The following is a 19,763-nucleotide window of genomic DNA, read 5'->3' as shown; positions in this document are numbered from 1 at the left end:
CAATCGCTGCTGTCGCCATTTTTAAAAAGGGTCCCTATTCATAGTGTCCTTGTTGTGCCCGTACACTTTACTCACTTATTATTCCTTCCGTGTATTGATATAGTGCTTAAATCATATCGTTAAAAATAAGCATTTTTATTTTCAAGGAATAAAAGATGAAACAAAAACAGACTTTACAGCCACCTCGTAAGGGTCCTGTTAGGCCGCCGTACGAAGCGTCACGCACGTACGCACGGTATGACGCAGGTGAGAGCGATGCTGGGGGGCGCAGCGGATTGAGACTACAGGCGAACAAAGCAGGCCTGAGGTTCTACTTCTGCTAACACGCTGCAGTTAAATAGCGATAGCCGGAAACCCGTATCATGGAGAATCTTTGGGATGGCGTCACACCGCCGTATTAGAGCCCGTAGTTTAAACTGAGTAACTTGAGAGTTTTAAATTAAAGGCGGCGTCGACCAAACAGACGGTGGTGGCGACTTTGAGTAACTTAATAAAAAGTTGGAGTACTGCTCGCCACATGAGAGCCGATGAGCCGCCGTGTGAAGAGCATAACTGAAGGAGACCCCGAGATCGATCTGCGCGACAGTGTTCACCCGGGCCGATCATGGAGGAAGAGGGTTACGACCACCTTAACATGGATTACTTTTACCAGCAGGTCCTGCAGAAGGATGTGAGCCGTCGGCTGCAGGTCGGTCAGCAGCTCATCGAGTACCTGAGGGAATCCCATCGCTCTTCCGATGTGGAGCAGGATAAGCAGCGGTTGGACAAGATTATTGATGAACTGGCCGGCTGGGTCAACTCTAGCAACTTTAAGGTAAGTACCCAAAGGAACGTCTTAAGTCTGAATATACTTTGACAAGCTTGATCTTCATCAGGGCGTCTCCTCCTGTTCTTAAGAGAGTAGTTTGAGTTCCACGGGTTATTCTGCGATTATGTATATCGCAGCCGGCGTCCAACTGATGGGTGGCAAAATATATATCGCCAAGCTGTGGTGAACAACTTAGTTATATTCGGTGTATGAGCTCATTGGGTTATGTTAAGGCTGCCCAGCATATCCTGGGCGCGTCTGTCTAAGCAACCCGAAGACAATTTGCTTTGAGGGGTACTCGGATAAAAGAGCCAAAAACCAAGTGCAAGTACGTCATGATATTGTAGGAAGTTAAATTTAAATATGGCCTGATCAGTATCAAATCCTCGCAGTTAAGTTCAGCAGCTGTTTAACTTTGGACCACATCTTACCTCCTCTAAAGATTCAAATGTAAAAGACCGACATGTAAGGGATACTAAAAACGAGCACTGGGAATAAGCGGTCAAATCATTAAAGCAGATGTCAATTCATGCAAGAGCTTACCAAGTGCATACAAAGGACCAACAATTAGGGACATAAATATCTACAAGTTCTGTTCAGAAAGAGAAAAGGGAAGGAAGAATCTTCACATTAAAACTCCCAACACCAGCGCAGACAAATGCTACATCAATAACAATAGCAGATTTTGTGCATGCGAGTTACTGGTATTCTGTCCTGGGTTATTTTTTTTCCTTTCCGCCACCGTTGTTGGGGCAGATTCTTGCAGGCTATGATGTTGCAAGGGTTGAAGTAGGATCAAAAAATAGATATTTTCTGTACTCGTGGAGATATATCTGCCGAAAAAATGAAGCAAGGAAAATGTATGCAGTGCCCGAAAAAGTACGTGTGGTTAGGAGTTGGATTTTGGAACGGCACTTTATTTCTGGAAATAACTACTTAACATTAATTTCTTAATTGTCATCATGGTAATAGGTACTTCTGTTTTGGCACTTACCCTTGGTTTTGCATCTCTTGTTATATAAATCTTCCGTCATAGTATTCTTACTGAAAGGCATACAGCAAAAGAAAATGTTTTCACTACATTGTCTGTATAAAACAAATGCTCATTAAACAGTGAAATGGAAGCTCAGATCTTGAGCAGATGTGCTTGATACTTCACATTAATAGTATCTTTTATCCATTGGAAATTACACCACCTTCAATAAAACTAGTATAGTGGGAACACTAAGAATGTTAACTCTGGGGGAAAAATGATTTCACTAATACAATCACAATAAGTGATTATGCATTTTCCTTTTTTTTTTTAGCTGTACATGTGTTTTATATAAGCCAGTGTGCAGTATTCAGGCTTGCTTATTACAAAAAAAGGAAATCCTGCTACAGTACAATTAATTCCTTTCTTTGCAGTCCTTTATCCCCACAAATTGAAATGAGTAGTTTCATTACACATTTGGTGGTTGCATCTAATGTAGTATTTGTTTGAGAATGGCTGCTCAGTCCAGTATAAATATTACTTTTGTTGCAGATCTCAAACTAATATGGGACAATTTCTTCTCCTGTAACCAAATACCTGTGGGCTTTACCAGTCAGAATAATTCTTATTATGAGTTGAGTTCTCTGCTTGCTTTAGCCCCTAGATCTCATAGTGCTGAACATGCAGCCTGTAGTAGTACAATAATATCAGATATGTTTAAGGAGAAAAGAGATTAACTGTTGCCCATACATGCTGGGTATATATTTTTATTATACACATTTTGAGGAGTGAAAATAATAAACTCTTTGCAGAGGAGTAGCAGTAAAATGTCTAATTTAAAATCATCACATAAACAAGAACACATCAAATTTAAGTTGCAAACAAGAGTCGCTGTAATCCAGTGCACAGTTTTGTTTGGAATACTGAAAGTGTTGTTACAAATTGGGACACTGGGGCATGTAAAATATACATAACAGTGCCTGTCACCCATATTGTTCATCCTTTGTTAAGTTGTGCCTTGTAAATCAAATGCCACCAGTTTAGTAGTATGTTTAGTTTATTAAGGCCTACAGAAAGTTTTCCTTGGGTAGGTGGCAAATCCACCAACTGCAAATATTACATTTTCTAATTCAATATATTGTATGTTAACAATTTAGCAAACGTATATGCAGTATGTTGAGGAGAATGTTGTGAATAATTAACAGTAAATTAGTGATTATCATTAAACAATTCAAAAGAGATTTTTTAGAATATTTGCATATTTATACATATGCAGAATTATAGGTAGATTGTGCAAACAAAATATTTCAATAACAGAATTCATGTATTTAATTATAAGATTGGAATTATGATTTGATATATAAAAGTTTATAAAGCTCTCTTATGGTACCTACCTAAATGAACAAAGCCTAATTAACTACTTAAAGTAGCTTATCTAAAAGAGCATAATGTGAAAACAGTGTGTATATATATATATATATATATATATATATATATATATATATATATATATATATATATGGGAAAAAAAACTAAACAAATCTATTAACTTTAACACAGTGTCAGTTTCATTTCTTCTATATATTCCATGTGGGGATATCCAGTGCATTAACTATTACATCACTTTGCTAGTTTAATTTGTTACTATGAAATTAAAAATGAAATGAGTAAACAAACTGAGTGAAACACTGCTTATAAAAGTGTGGCTCTCCAGTAGATACCCACATGAAGATATCTCCTTGTTAATATCAATCACTTCAGACTTTTAGGGATTTGATAAGGAAAATTTAAAGTTGTTTAAGATTTCATCAATCCAAAGAAAGAAGCTTGAGTAGTTCATTCTTACAGTTTAGTCGGATTTCATTCTTCATTCTGTTCAGCACTTAATTTGCCCAGTATGTTTAAAATAGGGAATCTTTTGAACACGTAAACATAACTTTGCACTGCCGTAACACATGATGCAAGCTTATTTCTTCAGTTGAGTTCCCTTTATAGGAAAATACTGTACATGTTTCTCAGGCAGCCTTTTTTGCCTACTGCTGATTAATGTTGGAAACGGGGCACAGTAGTGTTTTGAAACAGCGTTGCACAAAGCAGTTTGGGAACAGTATATAAGCTGTTATTTTTTTTTTTTCTTCAATTTACTGTGTTATTTGGTCCCCTGTAATTCTTAAATAATATAAATTAAGTATAATGGCTATAGTATGGAGACTGTTGATTTATTTTAAATTATACTAAGTCATTTATAATCTTTCTTACAACGTTGAGGCAGTCACCAAACACAGAGTAATTGTTTTTTACTGATTAAAATGAAAACAATATGCTAAGTTTAATGTCCAATCCAGCCTCCTTAGCTACAGAACACATGAAGTCCATTCATAAAATCAGAGAAAATTCAAGACTTTACTCTCCTGACAGTGTTGCTATATACATATAAAATGAATTGACCCCAGCTGATGGCACAGTTGATCCATTCATGCTGTCCATTTAATCAGAAAAGCCATACGATTACAGTATTGATCTGGTCAACAAACTCATTTAGCTACATCTGTCAATAAATTGCAGTTTGTTTGCTTTTTAGCCTGTTTTGGTATGGAGCCAAATTTTTTTCAACACAGCGAATCGCCAACAAGTCTTATTAACCACAGAAGATTTTATATAAAATGCAGTATTTTTAAACCTAACCAACTAGAATGTTATGAGCAGACTTCAAGTCAAGTGTCTACACTAATTAGCTGTTTCTGTACTCTTAACCTATAATGGCAAAACAGGAAATGGCTCTTGAATTATTGATGATGCACTTAAAGGCTGCTCCATTTCTTTTATCCTAGGAGTTATTTTAAGTGATAAATTACCTTGCATATATTTTTCTGTTACAGAACTTTGTATTTTAGTGAATACTTCTCTGATGCAAAGCTGATTAATTCCTTTTGAATTACACAATTTTGTTAGATATCCAATGTGCCATTGTAAACAATAATAATCTGAACGTTTGTTAAGTAAGCCTTCATCTTCATTAGCCAATTTATTAAATATTTATTCTTTACTCATAAATGAAAAAGCAGAAGTATGAAAATGATAAATGTTTAATCCTTGATCCATTTCAGTATGTTCAGTAATAACTACAAGGTATTAACTTCTTTAATATTTAAAGTTTAGAAGTATTGTTCCCAAATTTTTTAAAGGAGTAGGAAGGCACCAGGATGCTTGTTGTTTGTTTTGTCAAAAATAACAATGTGTCCTGGGTATGATGTTAAACTGACCTTCAAGCAGTCCTCCGACTTGCAAGGAAATCATGGGGGTTAGCACTCCAGCCACCGTAAATAACGTAACGCAACTCTGAGGTAGCTCTGCTGCGAAGGCTGCTTCCATTATGAAACTCTTGGGAGCTCTATCCCCATCCTCAGAAGAGTCATAACTCTCGGAAGGCCAATGGGGTTAGACCTGTTGGGGATCAGATCTGGTTTGGTGCTGCGGCGTCAATCGCTGCACAGCAACACTGTGATCCCAATTTGTAGCAGCTCATTTGGGTAGGCATGATGAACATCTCTGCTGTTGTAGGAGCTGCGTAAACTCAACATTTCAGTGGCGCCGCTCTCTGTGGTTTGCAGACCTGGGACTGGCCAGATCTCTGTAGGTGTGTACACCTTTTATTGGTTTGGTCACCCTGATGGTGCAACCACTGGCACTGTCTGGCCTGGCTGTGAGGAATGTCTGTCCCCATGGGTCTGGTGACCGTGGTGAAATTGGCTCCATGTTCCTTGACTTTGGAAAAGGTTAGAGGCTGCGGATCGTTGGATCCTGGTTCCAGCGCCCTGAGCCACATCGTTGGACTTGGCACTCCAATACTGGTGGTGTGGTGATGGAGATAATCACATCCTCATGGTAGGCACTGAGGGTTCTTACAAAACTGCAGGGTCAACAGAAGTGTCCAGTTTGTGAATTCTGACCACAGACTTGTTGCTACTCTGAAGATTCAGTTTAAGTCCAGTAGGCTACCACCTACAAGGAAAATTAGCCTTTACCTGGCCATACTCCAAGATCAAGCTGTTTCTGATGAGTTTGCATGCAGTTTGTATGAGGAACTTATGGACTTTGGTGCGACTGCCAATCCTAATGTGATGTGGGAGACCATTCGTGACAAGACACTCAAGGTTGCTGAGGGTTTTGTTGGTGTTCTCAGAAGGTGGTGTTTCATCTTGTAGGGCTCTCTGGATGCCATTGAGTGGAGTCGCAGCATATAGCTTGATGGTGATTCTGGTCTGTACTGGGAACTGAGAAGGATGGCTGCAAAGGCTCTGAGGTCAGATAAGGAGGTGTTTGTTAGAGGAATTCCCAGTTCTAAAGGTTGTCTAAGTTTTTTTGAATTATTTTTGATGCCTCCTCATTGTCTGCAGTCCTTTCAATTTTAGTGTCATCTGCAAATGTAACAAGTTTACTAACAACAACAACATTTATTTATATAGCACATTTTCATACAAACAGTAGCTCAAAGTGCTTTACATAATAAAGAATAGAAAAATAAAAGACACAATAAGAAAACAAAATAAGTCAAAATTAATTAACATAGAATAAGAGTAAGGTCAAATGGCCAGGGGGGACAGAAAAACAAAAACTCCAGACGGCTGGAGAAAAAATAAAATCTGTAGGGATTCCAGACCATGAGACCGCCCAGTCCCTCTGGGCATTCTACCTAACATAAATGAAACAGTCCACTTTGGATTTAGAGTTCTCACGGAAGGACTTGATGATGATGGTCACGTAGACTTCTGCCTTTTAATCCATCCATCATTGTTGGAGCATCATTAAGCTTTGAGTAGGTGGAGGTGGCGCAGGCCACCACCACAAAGAAACCGAAAAGAAACAGAAAGAGAGTAGGGTCAGTACGATTTTAGAGCCACCATGAATAGTTATTATGATGAATTGAACATACAGAGTATCAGGATTAAGTTAAATTAAGTTAAATGAAGTTATAAAAGGCCATGTTAAAGTAATGTGTTTTCAGCAGTGTTTTAAAGTGCTCTACTGTATCAGCCTGGCGAATTCCTATTGGCAGGCTATTCCAGATTTTAGGTGCATAGCAGCAGAAGGCCGCCTCACCACTTCTTTTAAGTTTTGTTCTTGGAATTCTAAGGAGACACTCATTTGAGGATCTGAGGTTACGATTTGGAATATAAGGTGTCAGACATTCCGATATATAAGATGGGGCGAGATTATTTAAGGCTTTATAAACCATAAGCAGAATTTTAAAGTCAATCCTGAATGACACAGGTAACCAGTGTAGCAACATTAAAACTGGAGAAATGTGTTCGGATTTTCTTTTCCTAGTTAGGATTCTAGCAGCTGCATTCTGGGTAGTCCTAAGAGTAGTGCGTTACAGTAATCTAGTCGATTGAAAACAAATGCGTGAACTAATTTCTCAGCATCTTTCAGTGATATAAGAGGTCTAACTTTACTATGTTTCTTAAGTGAAAAATGCTGTCCTAATGATCTGATTAATATGTGATTTAAAATTCAGATTACAGTCAACAATTACCCCTAAGCTTTTTACCTCCGTCTTGACTTTTAATCCTAATGTATCCAGTTTATTTCTAATAGCCTCATTGTATCCATTATTGCAATCACTAAGATTTCAGTTTTCTTTATTTAACTTGAGAAAGTTACTATTCATCCATTCTGAGATACAAGTCAGACATTGTGTTAGTGAATCAGGAGAATCGGGGTCATCAGGTGCTATTGATAAGTACAGCTGTGTGTCATCAGCATAGCTGTGGTAGCTCACGTTGTGCCCTGAGATAATCTGACCTAACGGAAGCATGTAGATTGAGAATAACAGCGGACCCAGGATAGAGCCTTGTGGAACACCATATGGATATCATGTGTCTTCGAGTTGTAATTACCACAACTAACAAAAATTTTCTCCCTGTCAGGTAGGATTCAAACCAATTTAAGACACTGCCAGAGAGGCCCACCCATTGACTAAGGCGATTTCTAAGAATATTGTGATCAATGGTGTCAAATGCAGCACTCAGATCTAAGAGGATGAGAACAGATAAATGGCCTCTGTCTGCATTCACTCGCAAATCATTTACTACTTTAACGAGTGCAGTTTCTGTGCTGTGATTTGTTCTAAAACCCGACTGAAATTTATCAAGAATAGCATGTTTATTTAGGTGGTCATTTAACTGCATAATGACTGCCTTCTCCAGAACTTTACTTAAGAAAGGCAGGTTAGAGATGGGTCTAAAATTTTCAAGAGCAGGGGTCAAGATTATGTTTCTTAAGTAGGGGTTTAACTACAGCAGTCTTAAGACAGTCTGGGAAGACCCCGTATCTAATGACGAATTTACTATGTCAGAACATTATCAATTAGCAGCCTGATACTTCTTTGAAAAACCTTGTTGGTATTGGGTCAAGGACGCAGGTGGAGGGTTTTAATTGAGATATTATTTTTTTGTAAATCAGGTAAATCTATCCTAGTGAAAGAGTTTAATTTGTTTATAACAGGATGCTGGGGTTTAGGAGGATCCTTAGTGTTGGAGATATACTATGTTATTTCTAATATCATTAATTTTTTGATTGAAAAATACAGCGATAGCCTCACAGGTTTTACTGGAAGTACTTAGGAGGCATTCCTTTGAGTTACCTGGGTTTAGTAGGCGATCAATTGTAGAAAATAAGACTCTGGGATTACTAGCATTGTTATTTATAATCTTAGAGAAATAGCAGCTCTCAAGACGGACAGTGTTATTGTATTCTGTTATTTTGACTTTTAATATTTCATAGTGGATAGTAAGTTTAGTCTTCCTCCATTTACGCTCAGCTCTACGGCATGTTCTCTTTAAATCAGACACTCTTTGGGTCTTCCATGGTATAACAATGCTAGAAGATTTTTTCACTGTCTTTTCAGGTGCAACTATGTCAACAGCAGCTCTCACTTTAGTATTAAATCTTTCCACCTTACTATTTACATTATCCTCGCTATTATAGCTGGCACTATAAACGGACTGATTGCTTAAAATGTTTGTAAGTTTTAAAGCTGCTGCTGAGTCAAAGAAGCGTTTTTTAACAATATGCTTCTCATGAGTGTTTTTATCATTATTTCTATATTAAAAGTAGAAGAAAATGGTCTGATAGACCAATATCAATGATCTGTTTTATATCAACTTTCAGTCCTTTAGTAATCACTAAGTCTAACGTATGACCTGCTTTATGTGTAGGCTGATTTATGAGTTGTCTCAAATCAAAAGAATCCAGGAGGTTCATAAATTCTTTTACTTTTAGATCACACTGATTATCTATATGAAAATTAAAGTGCCAACTATTAGGAGTGTGTCATAGTTAGTAATTAAAATTGACATTAAGTCAGAGAATTCCTCAAAAAAAGACGCGTTGAATTTTGGAGGTCTATACACGGATAATACTAGAACTTGAGAATCTCCATGGATAACAACGGCAAGATACTCAAAGGACTTGAACTTACCAAAACTGACATCTTTACATTTTAATCGCTCGACTAAATGTTTGCCAAACCGCCCCCTCTTTTTCCCTGGCGGTCTGCACGAGTAAAACTGTAATCCGGAGGTGCAGATTCGATTAAAACAGCCACGCCGTCTGAGTTAAGCCACGTTTCACTTAGTGCAATGAAATCTATTTTTATCACTAATAAGATCGTTGATAAAAAACGTTTTGTTAGTTAAAGCTCTAAAATTTAATAGTGCCATATTTAATGTTTCGAGGTGCAGAGATGAATACTATGTGCGTTATTGATATTTGGAATAGGAACTAAATTATTTTTATTAGCGCCGTTCTGTGTGATCTGTTTTTATAGTTTTAATACATTGTTCCTCTAAAATAGTAATTTTAATTAGATTATTGGAGTTTATGCCGTATTTCCTAGATTTTCTACGTGCATTGAGATTGCTTATTACAGTATTAATGTTGTGCACTTTAACGGAAGATTCTATTAAACACTTATCATGTTCTAACACAACAGTATCATTTCGGAAGGGGTTAAGAGCAGAGATACGAGGTGTGGCAGAAAAGTAATGAGACTGGCAACCCTGCAAGCGATCTGGCAACGCTGCGCTGTTGTCCTTGATAGAACACGTGTATCAGTACCCTCCCATAGCTCAGTGCGAGTTTCAACTCCTTCCGTTAACTACGTGATTTTTGTGACTGCTATTAGCGAAGTTGTGTTTTGGTTGTGCGCCATGCAAAATGGAACAGCGGAATTTGGAGCAACGTTGTGCCATTAAACGGCAAGTGTGACGTTTGCAAAGTTAAAACAGGCCTATGGGGAACATTCTTTATCCCAGCTCAAGTTTTCGCTGGCACAAATCATTTTTGGAAGGCAGAAAACACGTTGAAGATGAACACCGTTCAGGGAGGACTTCGAAAACCAATGAAAACATCGAACATGTGAACACTCTTGTGAGATCAGACCGTCGTTTAACATTAAGAATGTTGAGTGAACAATTAAATTTGAACAGATTTGCCGTTCATCAAATTTTGACTGAACATTTGCACTTGAGAAAGGTCTGTGCCAAAATGGTACCGAAAAACTGCCCTCTCCATAACAGAATTTTTGACCTCAAAAGGCATTCCTGTGGTTCCCCAGCCCCCTTATTCACCTGCCCTGACTTCCAGCGCTGCTACCAACAGTGGGAACAACGTCTCCATCGTGTGTAGCTGCCCAAGGAACTACTTTGAAGGGGATAACATTGATGTTTGAAAAAAATAAAAACTTTGGTAAATAAAAAATCGGTCTCATTACTTTTCTGCCACACCTCGTAGATAGCCAAGATAAACGAATTACCTTCGATATGTTTTCGGAGAGGACCCGGGCGCCGAAACTGTTCGGATGCAGGCCATCACGCTTGAAGAAACGCAGCCTTTCCAAAAAGAGATTCCAATTGTTGATGAAACCAAGGTCTTTCTTCTTGCAGAAACCCTGTAGCCAGTTGTTCAATCCTAGCAGATGACTGTAGTAGTCGTTTGATCGTCTGACGAGAGGTAGTGGACCCGAAACGAAGATCTTTGCCGATGGGGTCCTCTCCTTTGTGTCTTTAATCAAAGCTGTGAAGTCAGCCTTGAGGATTTCTTATTGTCGGTGCCTTATATCTTTTACGCCGGCATGCAAAACTGATTGCTCCAACAGCTCTCTTATTGTGCTTTTTGTAGACTGCTGGCGCACGTCTCATCACATCTCGGACACGAGCACCGGGAAAACAAGAAACAAACGATTTTCCATTAGGGCATGCGATATTAAGGTTTCTAACAATAGAATCACCTACCACTATTACATCACCAGGGGCTGAAGGCGAACTGGGGACACGGAGAGGGTCAAATCAGTTCTGAGATAGGATGCTCGCCTGTGCCGATGGAGGTGCTCTGGCCTTGAACCCCCGCCTGCATAGCTGTAATCCACCGAGGTCATCAGCGGTGTCGCTCCTACAAGACGCGGGGGTGAGGTCGGCACAACGCGGGGTTGATGTTTCGCCGGTTACAGATGGCGAGGATGGTTTATCCAGCAGCCGGGCCTTCAGACCTCTAAGGTATCTCCGTCGTGACAGGAGTTTCTGAATCTGTTCGTCGAGTGCCTGGAGTTCTTCAACTATGATTTCAACGCGAGTTACCCCACTGTCGGCCATTTTCTGCTTCGGCTTCGTGCCCTAGGAGGAATGAGAGAGAGAGAGAGGTTAGGCAGCATTGTGCTTAACCCGAGCAATCATAAGTGGTTCGCAACGGACTTTTGATAGTTCTGTGATGGTCCGATTGTTGCAAGTAATAAAAAGAACCAACCAGTTCATTGTAGGTGCCTTTGTACGTTCAGTACATACATACACACTTGCCCTCACAAAATGCCAATTTAGGATCAACAGTCAACCTAACAAGCATGCCTCTTGTGAGGTATGAGAGGTAAACTACTTAAAAGATAACCTTACGATCATGGGGATACTATGGGAGTGTTAGAAGGACAATGATCAAGTACAAGACTTGAACTCATGCTACTTGATCAGCAAATTGAACAGCACACTACTTTTTTCTGAAACTTGATAAAACATAATAAGTCAGCAAAAATAATTCTTTGTTTAAAATTTTATTGCTAATAGAAATTACATTAAAGCATTTAGACTGTAAGTTGAAGTGAACCTTACAAGAATGCATTGTTTAACTTTTAGAGATACCTGGCAAAATCAATGGAAACTAATAAAGCAGTCATATTTTTGTCACTAATTCACGGCAGAGCAAAATTTTAATATCTGTTATAATATGTTACAGATTTTTTTGTTTCTGGTCATTTTGACTTAATAAAAACTCTGCTGTTGACACCTCAGTTTGGATCTTTTGCTTATTACAGATTGATACAGATAGCATTTCATAACACATTAAAGCAATCTAAATCTGGGTAGCTGTAGATAAGTCTTTATCATTTTTGCTTAGTCTTGAAGCTGATATTCTCCATTTAATTTTAATTATGTCTGGTGAAGACAAATGCTAAACGGTAGGTACTCTTTGTGATGGGGCTTCATCTGGCCTTCTTCTGAAACAGGGCTTGCTTTGCCGGTTGCTGCCTTCATCTATTGCACTACGTTGACATATTGTAGTTGTTTTATGTTTCTGTTTTTAGCCAACATCACATGCTTTACTGTGAGTATCTTTATTTGTATATTTAAGAAAGTGGTTTATGGTGGAGGCTTTGGGGTTGGTTGCCAAAAATATGGATTTGTATGAATGAATTTAGTACTAGGGTGTTGTACCGTGTTAGCCATTATGAATGTAGAGAAAAGCCAGCAAAATGACACCTTTTATTGGCCAATAAAAGGTGTCATTTTGCTTGGCTTTTCTCTATGAATGAATTTGAAATCTTAAAACTTAAGACAATGGCAGCATGCATATTCCCGGACCACACTCAAATAGCAAGAAAGCCATTAATATTCTGGTTCTGCAATTTGATAGTCCTCAAACTTTATTGCAGTTTTGCAAATTGTGTTGCTGATGTTAATTAAAGAAAGCATATTGGTCCTCAGTACTGAAAAACATTCCACATCAGTATCCATTGTATTTATTTATTTATTGGGCTTTATTCTTACCTAATCTTGTTTATTTGTTCTTGTAACATTCACGTTGACATCTTGCAAAGTTCTTTGAGCTGCATTCTTTGTATGAAAATGTGGTATATAAATACATGAATGTTGTCTTTGTTACTGCAGTTGGAGTTATACTTTCAGGTAGAAGGTGTACTTTGGCCTGTTAGGCCTGAGATGTACAAAGCCCCTCACAAAGTATGACTTTCTTGAAATCACAAAGCTGACAGTTGATGTGTGCTTGTGAAGGTGCAACTTTAAGACAAACCTATCAAGCGCTTCTTAAAAACACAACCCTTTACAGAACTTCTTGGGACTTCTCAGGCATTCTTATTATGTGTTGTCCTTCTGTCTTGTCCAAGTTAATTTGATCTAACTTTGGGACTACCTGTAGTACTGCACTTCTTGTTTATTTTTTTTTTAACTTGGTTTTATTCAGAAATCAAGAAGAAATAAATACTTCTTGAAAGACGCAGTTGTGAATAGGTGTTTTGGTGGTGATGACCGATACTGAGCCGAAAGATCTAACCCTAGAAAAAGCCATGTACAACTGACCGTGGCTGAAGACTGGTTGTTAGAATTATTGTGAAGAGTAAACCGCATGTGGGCATGAGGAAGGCCGCGCTTCTGAAATTCGATTAAGTAAATATAATCAATAACAACCTCAAAAAGATGTTGTTGTAGAATGTCTCTAAATAATTCCTGCAGCTTAATCCAAAAGACTCTTACTACAATATCAGGTCTGTGCTCCGGTCTTTGGGTATCCGGCAGTGCATGTAGAATTTCCGGCCAAGCAGGATTACATGTGAAAGTGATAAATAAATGAGGCTGTCCGAATTTACATACTATGGCCATGGCATTCTGATAGTTTTGTTGCATGTATCTTGGACTTCCTGGAAATTTGGACGGTAATATGATCATTTTGTCTACACGTACGTTGTTATTTTCAGCATTTGCTTGCAGTGCGTCTGACAGTCCTTTGTATTGTTCCTCGCGCAAATCTTGTTGATCTAATCTGAGATAGTTGAGATGTGCACTCTCTGTTTTAACATACACAACTACGATGTACTGTTGGAATAGTTTGCCGCTGGAGTGCAAAATACTAAATGTATTCCTCATTGCTAATCTGTACGCATAAAATTGGCATTGAGTGAGCCTTCTTTGCTTGGCGGTTCTTTTATTGGTAACCTGTTGTAAATCTTTGTGCCGGCCAATGTCTCCATAAGGGAATAAAAGTGGGTAAACCGTAGGATCGCAATTCATATTGAGTGTGGAAATCTGTTTACAGGAGTTGCCTATGGGACAGATGCAAATGTCCCTTTTGGCAGGCAGTTCGCGATCTTCTCCGACGAAAATCCCTGCAACATTGGTGTGACATGTCGGGACATTGTATCGTCGTAAATCCTGCCTAGGGTTTTCCTCAAAGTTTTTGTACAGATGCTGTTGGATTGGACTGAGCGATTTCATGCATGTGTTTGTATGATTTAGCGAAGGGTTTGATGGTTCTGAGCATGGAATCTAGCTGGAGAAGTAAGTTTTTGCTCCATGTAGAGTTTGCTTTATTTTGTAAGCGTACTTGAAGCTTGGCAAAAAAATGCTGTGTCGACTGTATGTGGGCGGGACCGTTTTTGAAGAGGAGCTGCTGGCAGCATGGGGATGAGTTAGGAAGAGAACAAATAAGAATCGAGAAATGCCGTGTCGGCTGCGTGTGGGCGGGACCAGTTTTGAGGTGGAAGCAGGACCGTGGTCCTAGCTTCCTAGCTCTGATGGTATGAATCAGGGTTTTGTAGACCAAGGTTTTCCCTGTTCCTGCAGGACCATCTAAGAAGAAGCATGTTTGTTACGAATGGAAATTGCTGTATGCAGCGTGTAAACATGTGTTTGGTGAGGTGTTGGGGACGGGCACATGAGCAGGCAGTGCACATGCCTCGAGAACGAGGGTGGATACGGAAGGTGGGTTAGAGTTGGTGGGCGGGGCTCTGTCGTGCGTATCCCATGACGCGGGAGGAGGGTTTGAATTGGCGGGCGGGGCTCTGTCGTGCGTATCCCATGGTCGGGCGACTTAGTCCATTATATATATATATAGATAGATAAATACAAACCGGATTCCAAAAAAGTTGGGACACTATACAAATCGTGAATAAAAACTGAATGCAATGATGTGGAGGTGCCAACTTCTAATATTTTATTCAGAATAGAACATAAATCACGGAACAAAAGTTTAAACTGAGAAAATGTATCATTTTAAGGGAAAAATATGTTGATTCAGAATTTCATGGTGTCAACAAATCCCAAAAAAGTTGGGACAAGGCCATTTTCACCACTGTGTGGCATCTCCCCTTCTTCTTACAACACTCAACAGACGTCTGGGGACCGAGGAGACCAGTTTCTCAAGTTTAGAAATAGGAATGCTCTCCCATTCTTGTCTAATACAAGTCTCTAACTGTTCAATCGTCTTGGGCCGCCTTTGTCACACCTTCCTCTTTATGATGCGCCAAATGTTCTCTATAGGTGAAAGATCTGGATTGCAGACTGGCCATTTCAGTACCCGGATCCTTCTCCTACGCAGCCATGATGTTGTGATTGATACAGAATGTGGTCTGGCATTATCTTGTTGAAAATGCAGGGTCTTCCCTGAAAGAGATGACGTCTGGATGGGAGCATATGTTGTTCTAGAACCTGAATATATTTTTCTGCATTGATGGTGCTTTTCCAGACATGCAAGCTGCCTATGCCACACGCACTCATGCAACCCCATACCATCAGAGATGCAAGCTTCTGAACTGAGCGTTGAAACAACTTGGGTTGTCCTTGTCCTCTTTGGTCCGGATGACATGGCGTCCCAGATTTCCAAAAAGAACTTGAATCGTGACTTGTCTGACCACAGAACAGTCTTCCATTTTGCCACACTCAATTTTAAATGATCCCTGGCCCAGTGACAACGCCTGAGCTTGTGGATCTTGCTTAGAAATGGCTTCTTCTTTGCACTGTAGAGTTTCAACTGGCAACGGCGGATGGCACGGTGGATTGTGTTCACTGACAATGGTTTCTGGAAGTATTCCTGAGCCCATTCTGTGATTTCCTTTACAGTAGCATTCCTGTTTGTGGTGCAGTGTCGTTTAAGGGCCCAGAGATCACGGGAATCCAGTATGGTTTTACGGCCTTGACCCTTACGCACAGAGATTGTTCCAGATTCTCTGAATCTTCGGATGATGTTATGCACAGTTGATGATGATAGATGCAAAGTCTTTGCAATTTTTCGCTGGGTAACACCTTTCTGATATTGCTCCACTATCTTTCATGCGTAACATTGTGGGAATTGGTGATCCTCTACCCATCTTGGCTTCTGAGAGACACTGCCACTGTGAGAAGCTCTTTTTATACCCAATCATGTTGCCAATTGACCTAATTAGTGTTTATTGGTCTTCCAGCTCTTTGTTATGCTCAAATTTACTTTTTCCAGCCTCTTATTGCTACTTGTCCCAACTTTTTTGGGATTTGTTGACACCGTGAAATTTTGAATCAACATATTTTTCCTTTAAAATTATACATTTACTCGGATTAAACATTTGATCTGTCATCTACGTTCTGTTACAAATAAAATATTGACATTTGCCATCTCCACATCATTGCATTCAGTTTTTATTCACAATTTGTTTAGTGTCACAACTTTTTTGGAATCCGGTTTCGAGAGTTGACAGAGAGAGAGAGAGAGAGAGAGAGAGAGAGAGAGATTTGGATAAAGTTGTCTGCTAAATTAGTAATTTATTACTTGTCAAACACTGGTCACACAGTATTTGATATGTTTAATTCTTTTATTCATGAAGACCCTTAGTGTCACATTGTATGTTTTGAACCTCTGGCACTATAGTGTAGTTGTACACATCAAAAACCGATAAACTGATGCATCTGATCAATCCTGTGTGTGTGTGTGGTTGTTGCAGATATCTTCCCTTTAACAAAATATATATAGCACATTTTCATGCAAACAATGTAGCTCAAAGTGCTTTACGAGATATCAATAAGAAAGTTAAAAGAAACGAAAAACAAATCAGATCAGGCAATAATATTAAAGATTAAGTAGAAAAAATGAATCTAAGTAATCTTCAAAACAAATAAATATCGAGTAGAAAAGTACCACCCTTATACAGTATGCAGTCTTGCAATATAAGTCTGTAAGGATGAGTCCGGTGATATGGTCAAATGGCCGAGAGAACCGAAAAAAAACAAAAACAACTCCAGTTTGGCTGGAGAAAAATAAAAAATCTGCAGGGGTTCCAATGCCAAAAAACCACTCAGCCTCCACTAGGCATTCTACCTAACTTAAACGTTCTTAATTCATTCCTCTTTGTTTTCAGGCTTCTTGTGATTCGATTTGATGAAGTTGGTCTCTTTGACAGCTGGGGCTTCCACCCTCATTCCATCATCACAGGTGGATGCATGGTGCCTTGATCAGATGGTGGTGGTGTAGAGCGCTTTCCAAAATATATAATATAGGAAGGATTATTTAAGGCTTTATACCCCATTATTAGTGTTAAGTCAATTCTAGATGACAAAGGTAACCAATGTAATGACACTTAAACTGGTGAAATGTGCTGAGACTTTTTTTTTTTTTTAGTTAAGGTTCTGGCTGCTGCATTGTGCACTAATTGCAACTGATCAGTGTATTTCTTAGGTAGTCCTGTTTAGGAGTGCATTACAGTAATCTATTCGTCTTAAAAACAAAAGTATGCACCCATTTTTCAGTGTCTTGTAAAGGCATAAGAGGTCTGACTTTTGCTAAAATTGCAGTCCTTGTAATCTAAATAATATGAGATTTAAAGTTGAGGTCAGAGTCAATGTTTAAAAACCTTCAGTGTTGCAGGATTTGTTTTTTTGTATTCCTACCTCAACACGATTATTTCTCTAAGTTCTGCAGACAATTCCTTTGACCTCATATCTTTGGTTTTGTTCAGATGCTTGTTCTCAACTGTTGGCCCTTCTGTGGACAGGTGTTTGTGTCTTTCCTAATCCTATCTAATAAACTGAACTGACCACAGGTGGACACCAAATAAAGTGTGGTAGCATCTTAGTGATGATTTATAAAATGGGAGGCACTTGAGCCAAATTTCATGTGTCATAGCAAAGGGTCTTAACTCTTGCCTCAATTTGATATTTCAGCATTTTATTTTAAATAAATTTGCAAAAAATTCTGAAGTCTTAGAGATATTGACTGTTACTTGATGTGGGATAAATGAATTTAAATGATTTTAGCATAAGGCTGCAACTATGCCAAATGTGGAAAAAGTGAAGGAATCTGGATATTTTTTTTAATCCGCCATACAATAGAAACCACATAATTTGCATGTTTTCGCATGTAGGATTCACTTCTTTACCGATAGAAATCTGAGTGTGTTTGTGGTGGTTTTTGTGGTTGGTTCATTTAACAAGAATAAAATTACTGCTACTTTCCTTGTACTTGTTGCTTTTTTGAAGGTCTGGCCTTGTTTAAGTCTGCACAATAGCCGTCCTATTAGGAAACATGTGTTGGTCAGGTTCCTCAGGTATTTAGGAGACTCTTTGCAAACACTGTGAGTATTGTAACAGAAGTGGACTGTGCTAACCTGCTTCTGCAGCTGTCAGGACATACAATAGATTTGTACTTTTTGACATAAGGTAGAAATTAAGCATTGGCTCCAAAATTTCAAATTGGAACTTCCTATTACATAAACTTGTACATTTATTGTTAATTTGCATAAGAATTTTTATGAATAAGACTATGCTAATATACTACTATTACATATCAAAAGATTTATTTTTTACATACTAGCCAACCCGCAGCATACCATACGCTGCATAATCAGGCCGTTTTTTTTAATGATTTTTAAGCATAGGGAGAAAATTAACATTTGAAAAATTAGTAATGTAATAAATCAGCAAGAAATGCAACATTGTAACAATGCACGGAACGAACCAACACACAATTGTCCGTGACTGAAAACTGGCGGACCGTCCTCGCGCCTTCAGTAAGCGAATGAAAAGATGGAACTCTGGAGAGAGCAAAATACAACACAATAGTGAACCCGCGGCATAACAAACGCTGCATAATTATTTAGTGATGGTTGAACACTTAGATAGATAGATACTTTATTAATCCCAAGGGGAAATTCACATAATCCAGCAGCAGTATACTGATACAAAGAAACAACACTTCTGGAAAGACACAGTTGTCTAAAAAGGGAGGGTTTGAGGATACAACAGAAAGTGAATGAAAATATGGAACTCTAGACTTTTCATTGCTCTGTGCGGTTTTGGCTGCCTTTCTATATATAATCCACCAAGACACCCGACCATGGTAGTAGCGAGGTGGGAGGGGGGTGTGAACAAAGTGCAGAAGCATCTAAGAAGATGCATGTTTTTCACGGATGCGAATTGCTGTATGTAACGTGTAAAACAGTTTACTATGGTGCATGCGGTCGTGCGTCGTAACCGAAAACTCGGTTTTTAAAGACTGCTTACTTCATTGTGTTTTAACCTCAGTTGTAAAGGAATGTTTTAAGGATCCCATGGGACACCCCTCGGTTTTGGCTGCTTTTCTATATATAATCCACCAAGACACCAGACCACGGTAGTAGCGAGGTGGGAGGGGGGTGTGTACAAAGGGTAGGGACGTAATGAGTGGGAGCGTATGTGTCACACTTAGTGGGAATTCCATGGCTTGCAGCCCGAATGGGGTTCAACGGCTTACCCACGCCTCTCTGCGCTGAGTAGACACACGGTCAATCTCATGCATAATTATTTATTTATTGAATGCTAAAAACTTCTGGAAAGACACGGATGTCTAAAACGGGTTGATGTGAGAATACAACAGTAAGTGAATGAAAAGATGGAACTCTGAGAGCAAAATACAACA

The 19,763-nt window shown here is 38.9% G+C and overlaps 1 protein-coding gene across 29 annotated transcripts in view; it reads left to right on the top strand.

The window, feature by feature from the left end:
• Positions 1-241: 241 nt before the first annotated feature.
• clasp2 (cytoplasmic linker associated protein 2) overlaps positions 242-19,763 on the top strand; it is a 271,813-nt gene continuing 252,291 nt past the window's right edge. For 21 of the 29 annotated variants that reach the window (XM_039736300.1, XM_039736302.1, XM_039736280.1 and 18 more), the window contains exon 1: positions 242-814. In XM_039736300.1, the coding sequence (XP_039592234.1) occupies positions 605-814 (210 nt within the window). In that variant the 5' untranslated portion in view covers positions 242-604. The remainder of the gene's footprint in view (positions 815-19,763) is intronic. The other 8 variants (XM_039736296.1, XM_039736295.1, XM_039736307.1 and 5 more) reach the window with 1 other exon arrangement.

Source organism: Polypterus senegalus, chromosome 15 (assembly GCF_016835505.1).
Source record: "Polypterus senegalus isolate Bchr_013 chromosome 15, ASM1683550v1, whole genome shotgun sequence".
Lineage (NCBI taxonomy): Eukaryota > Metazoa > Chordata > Cladistia > Polypteriformes > Polypteridae > Polypterus > Polypterus senegalus.
The sequence above is the reverse complement of the archived record's forward strand: the minus strand, read 5'-3'. Positions and strand labels throughout refer to the sequence as shown.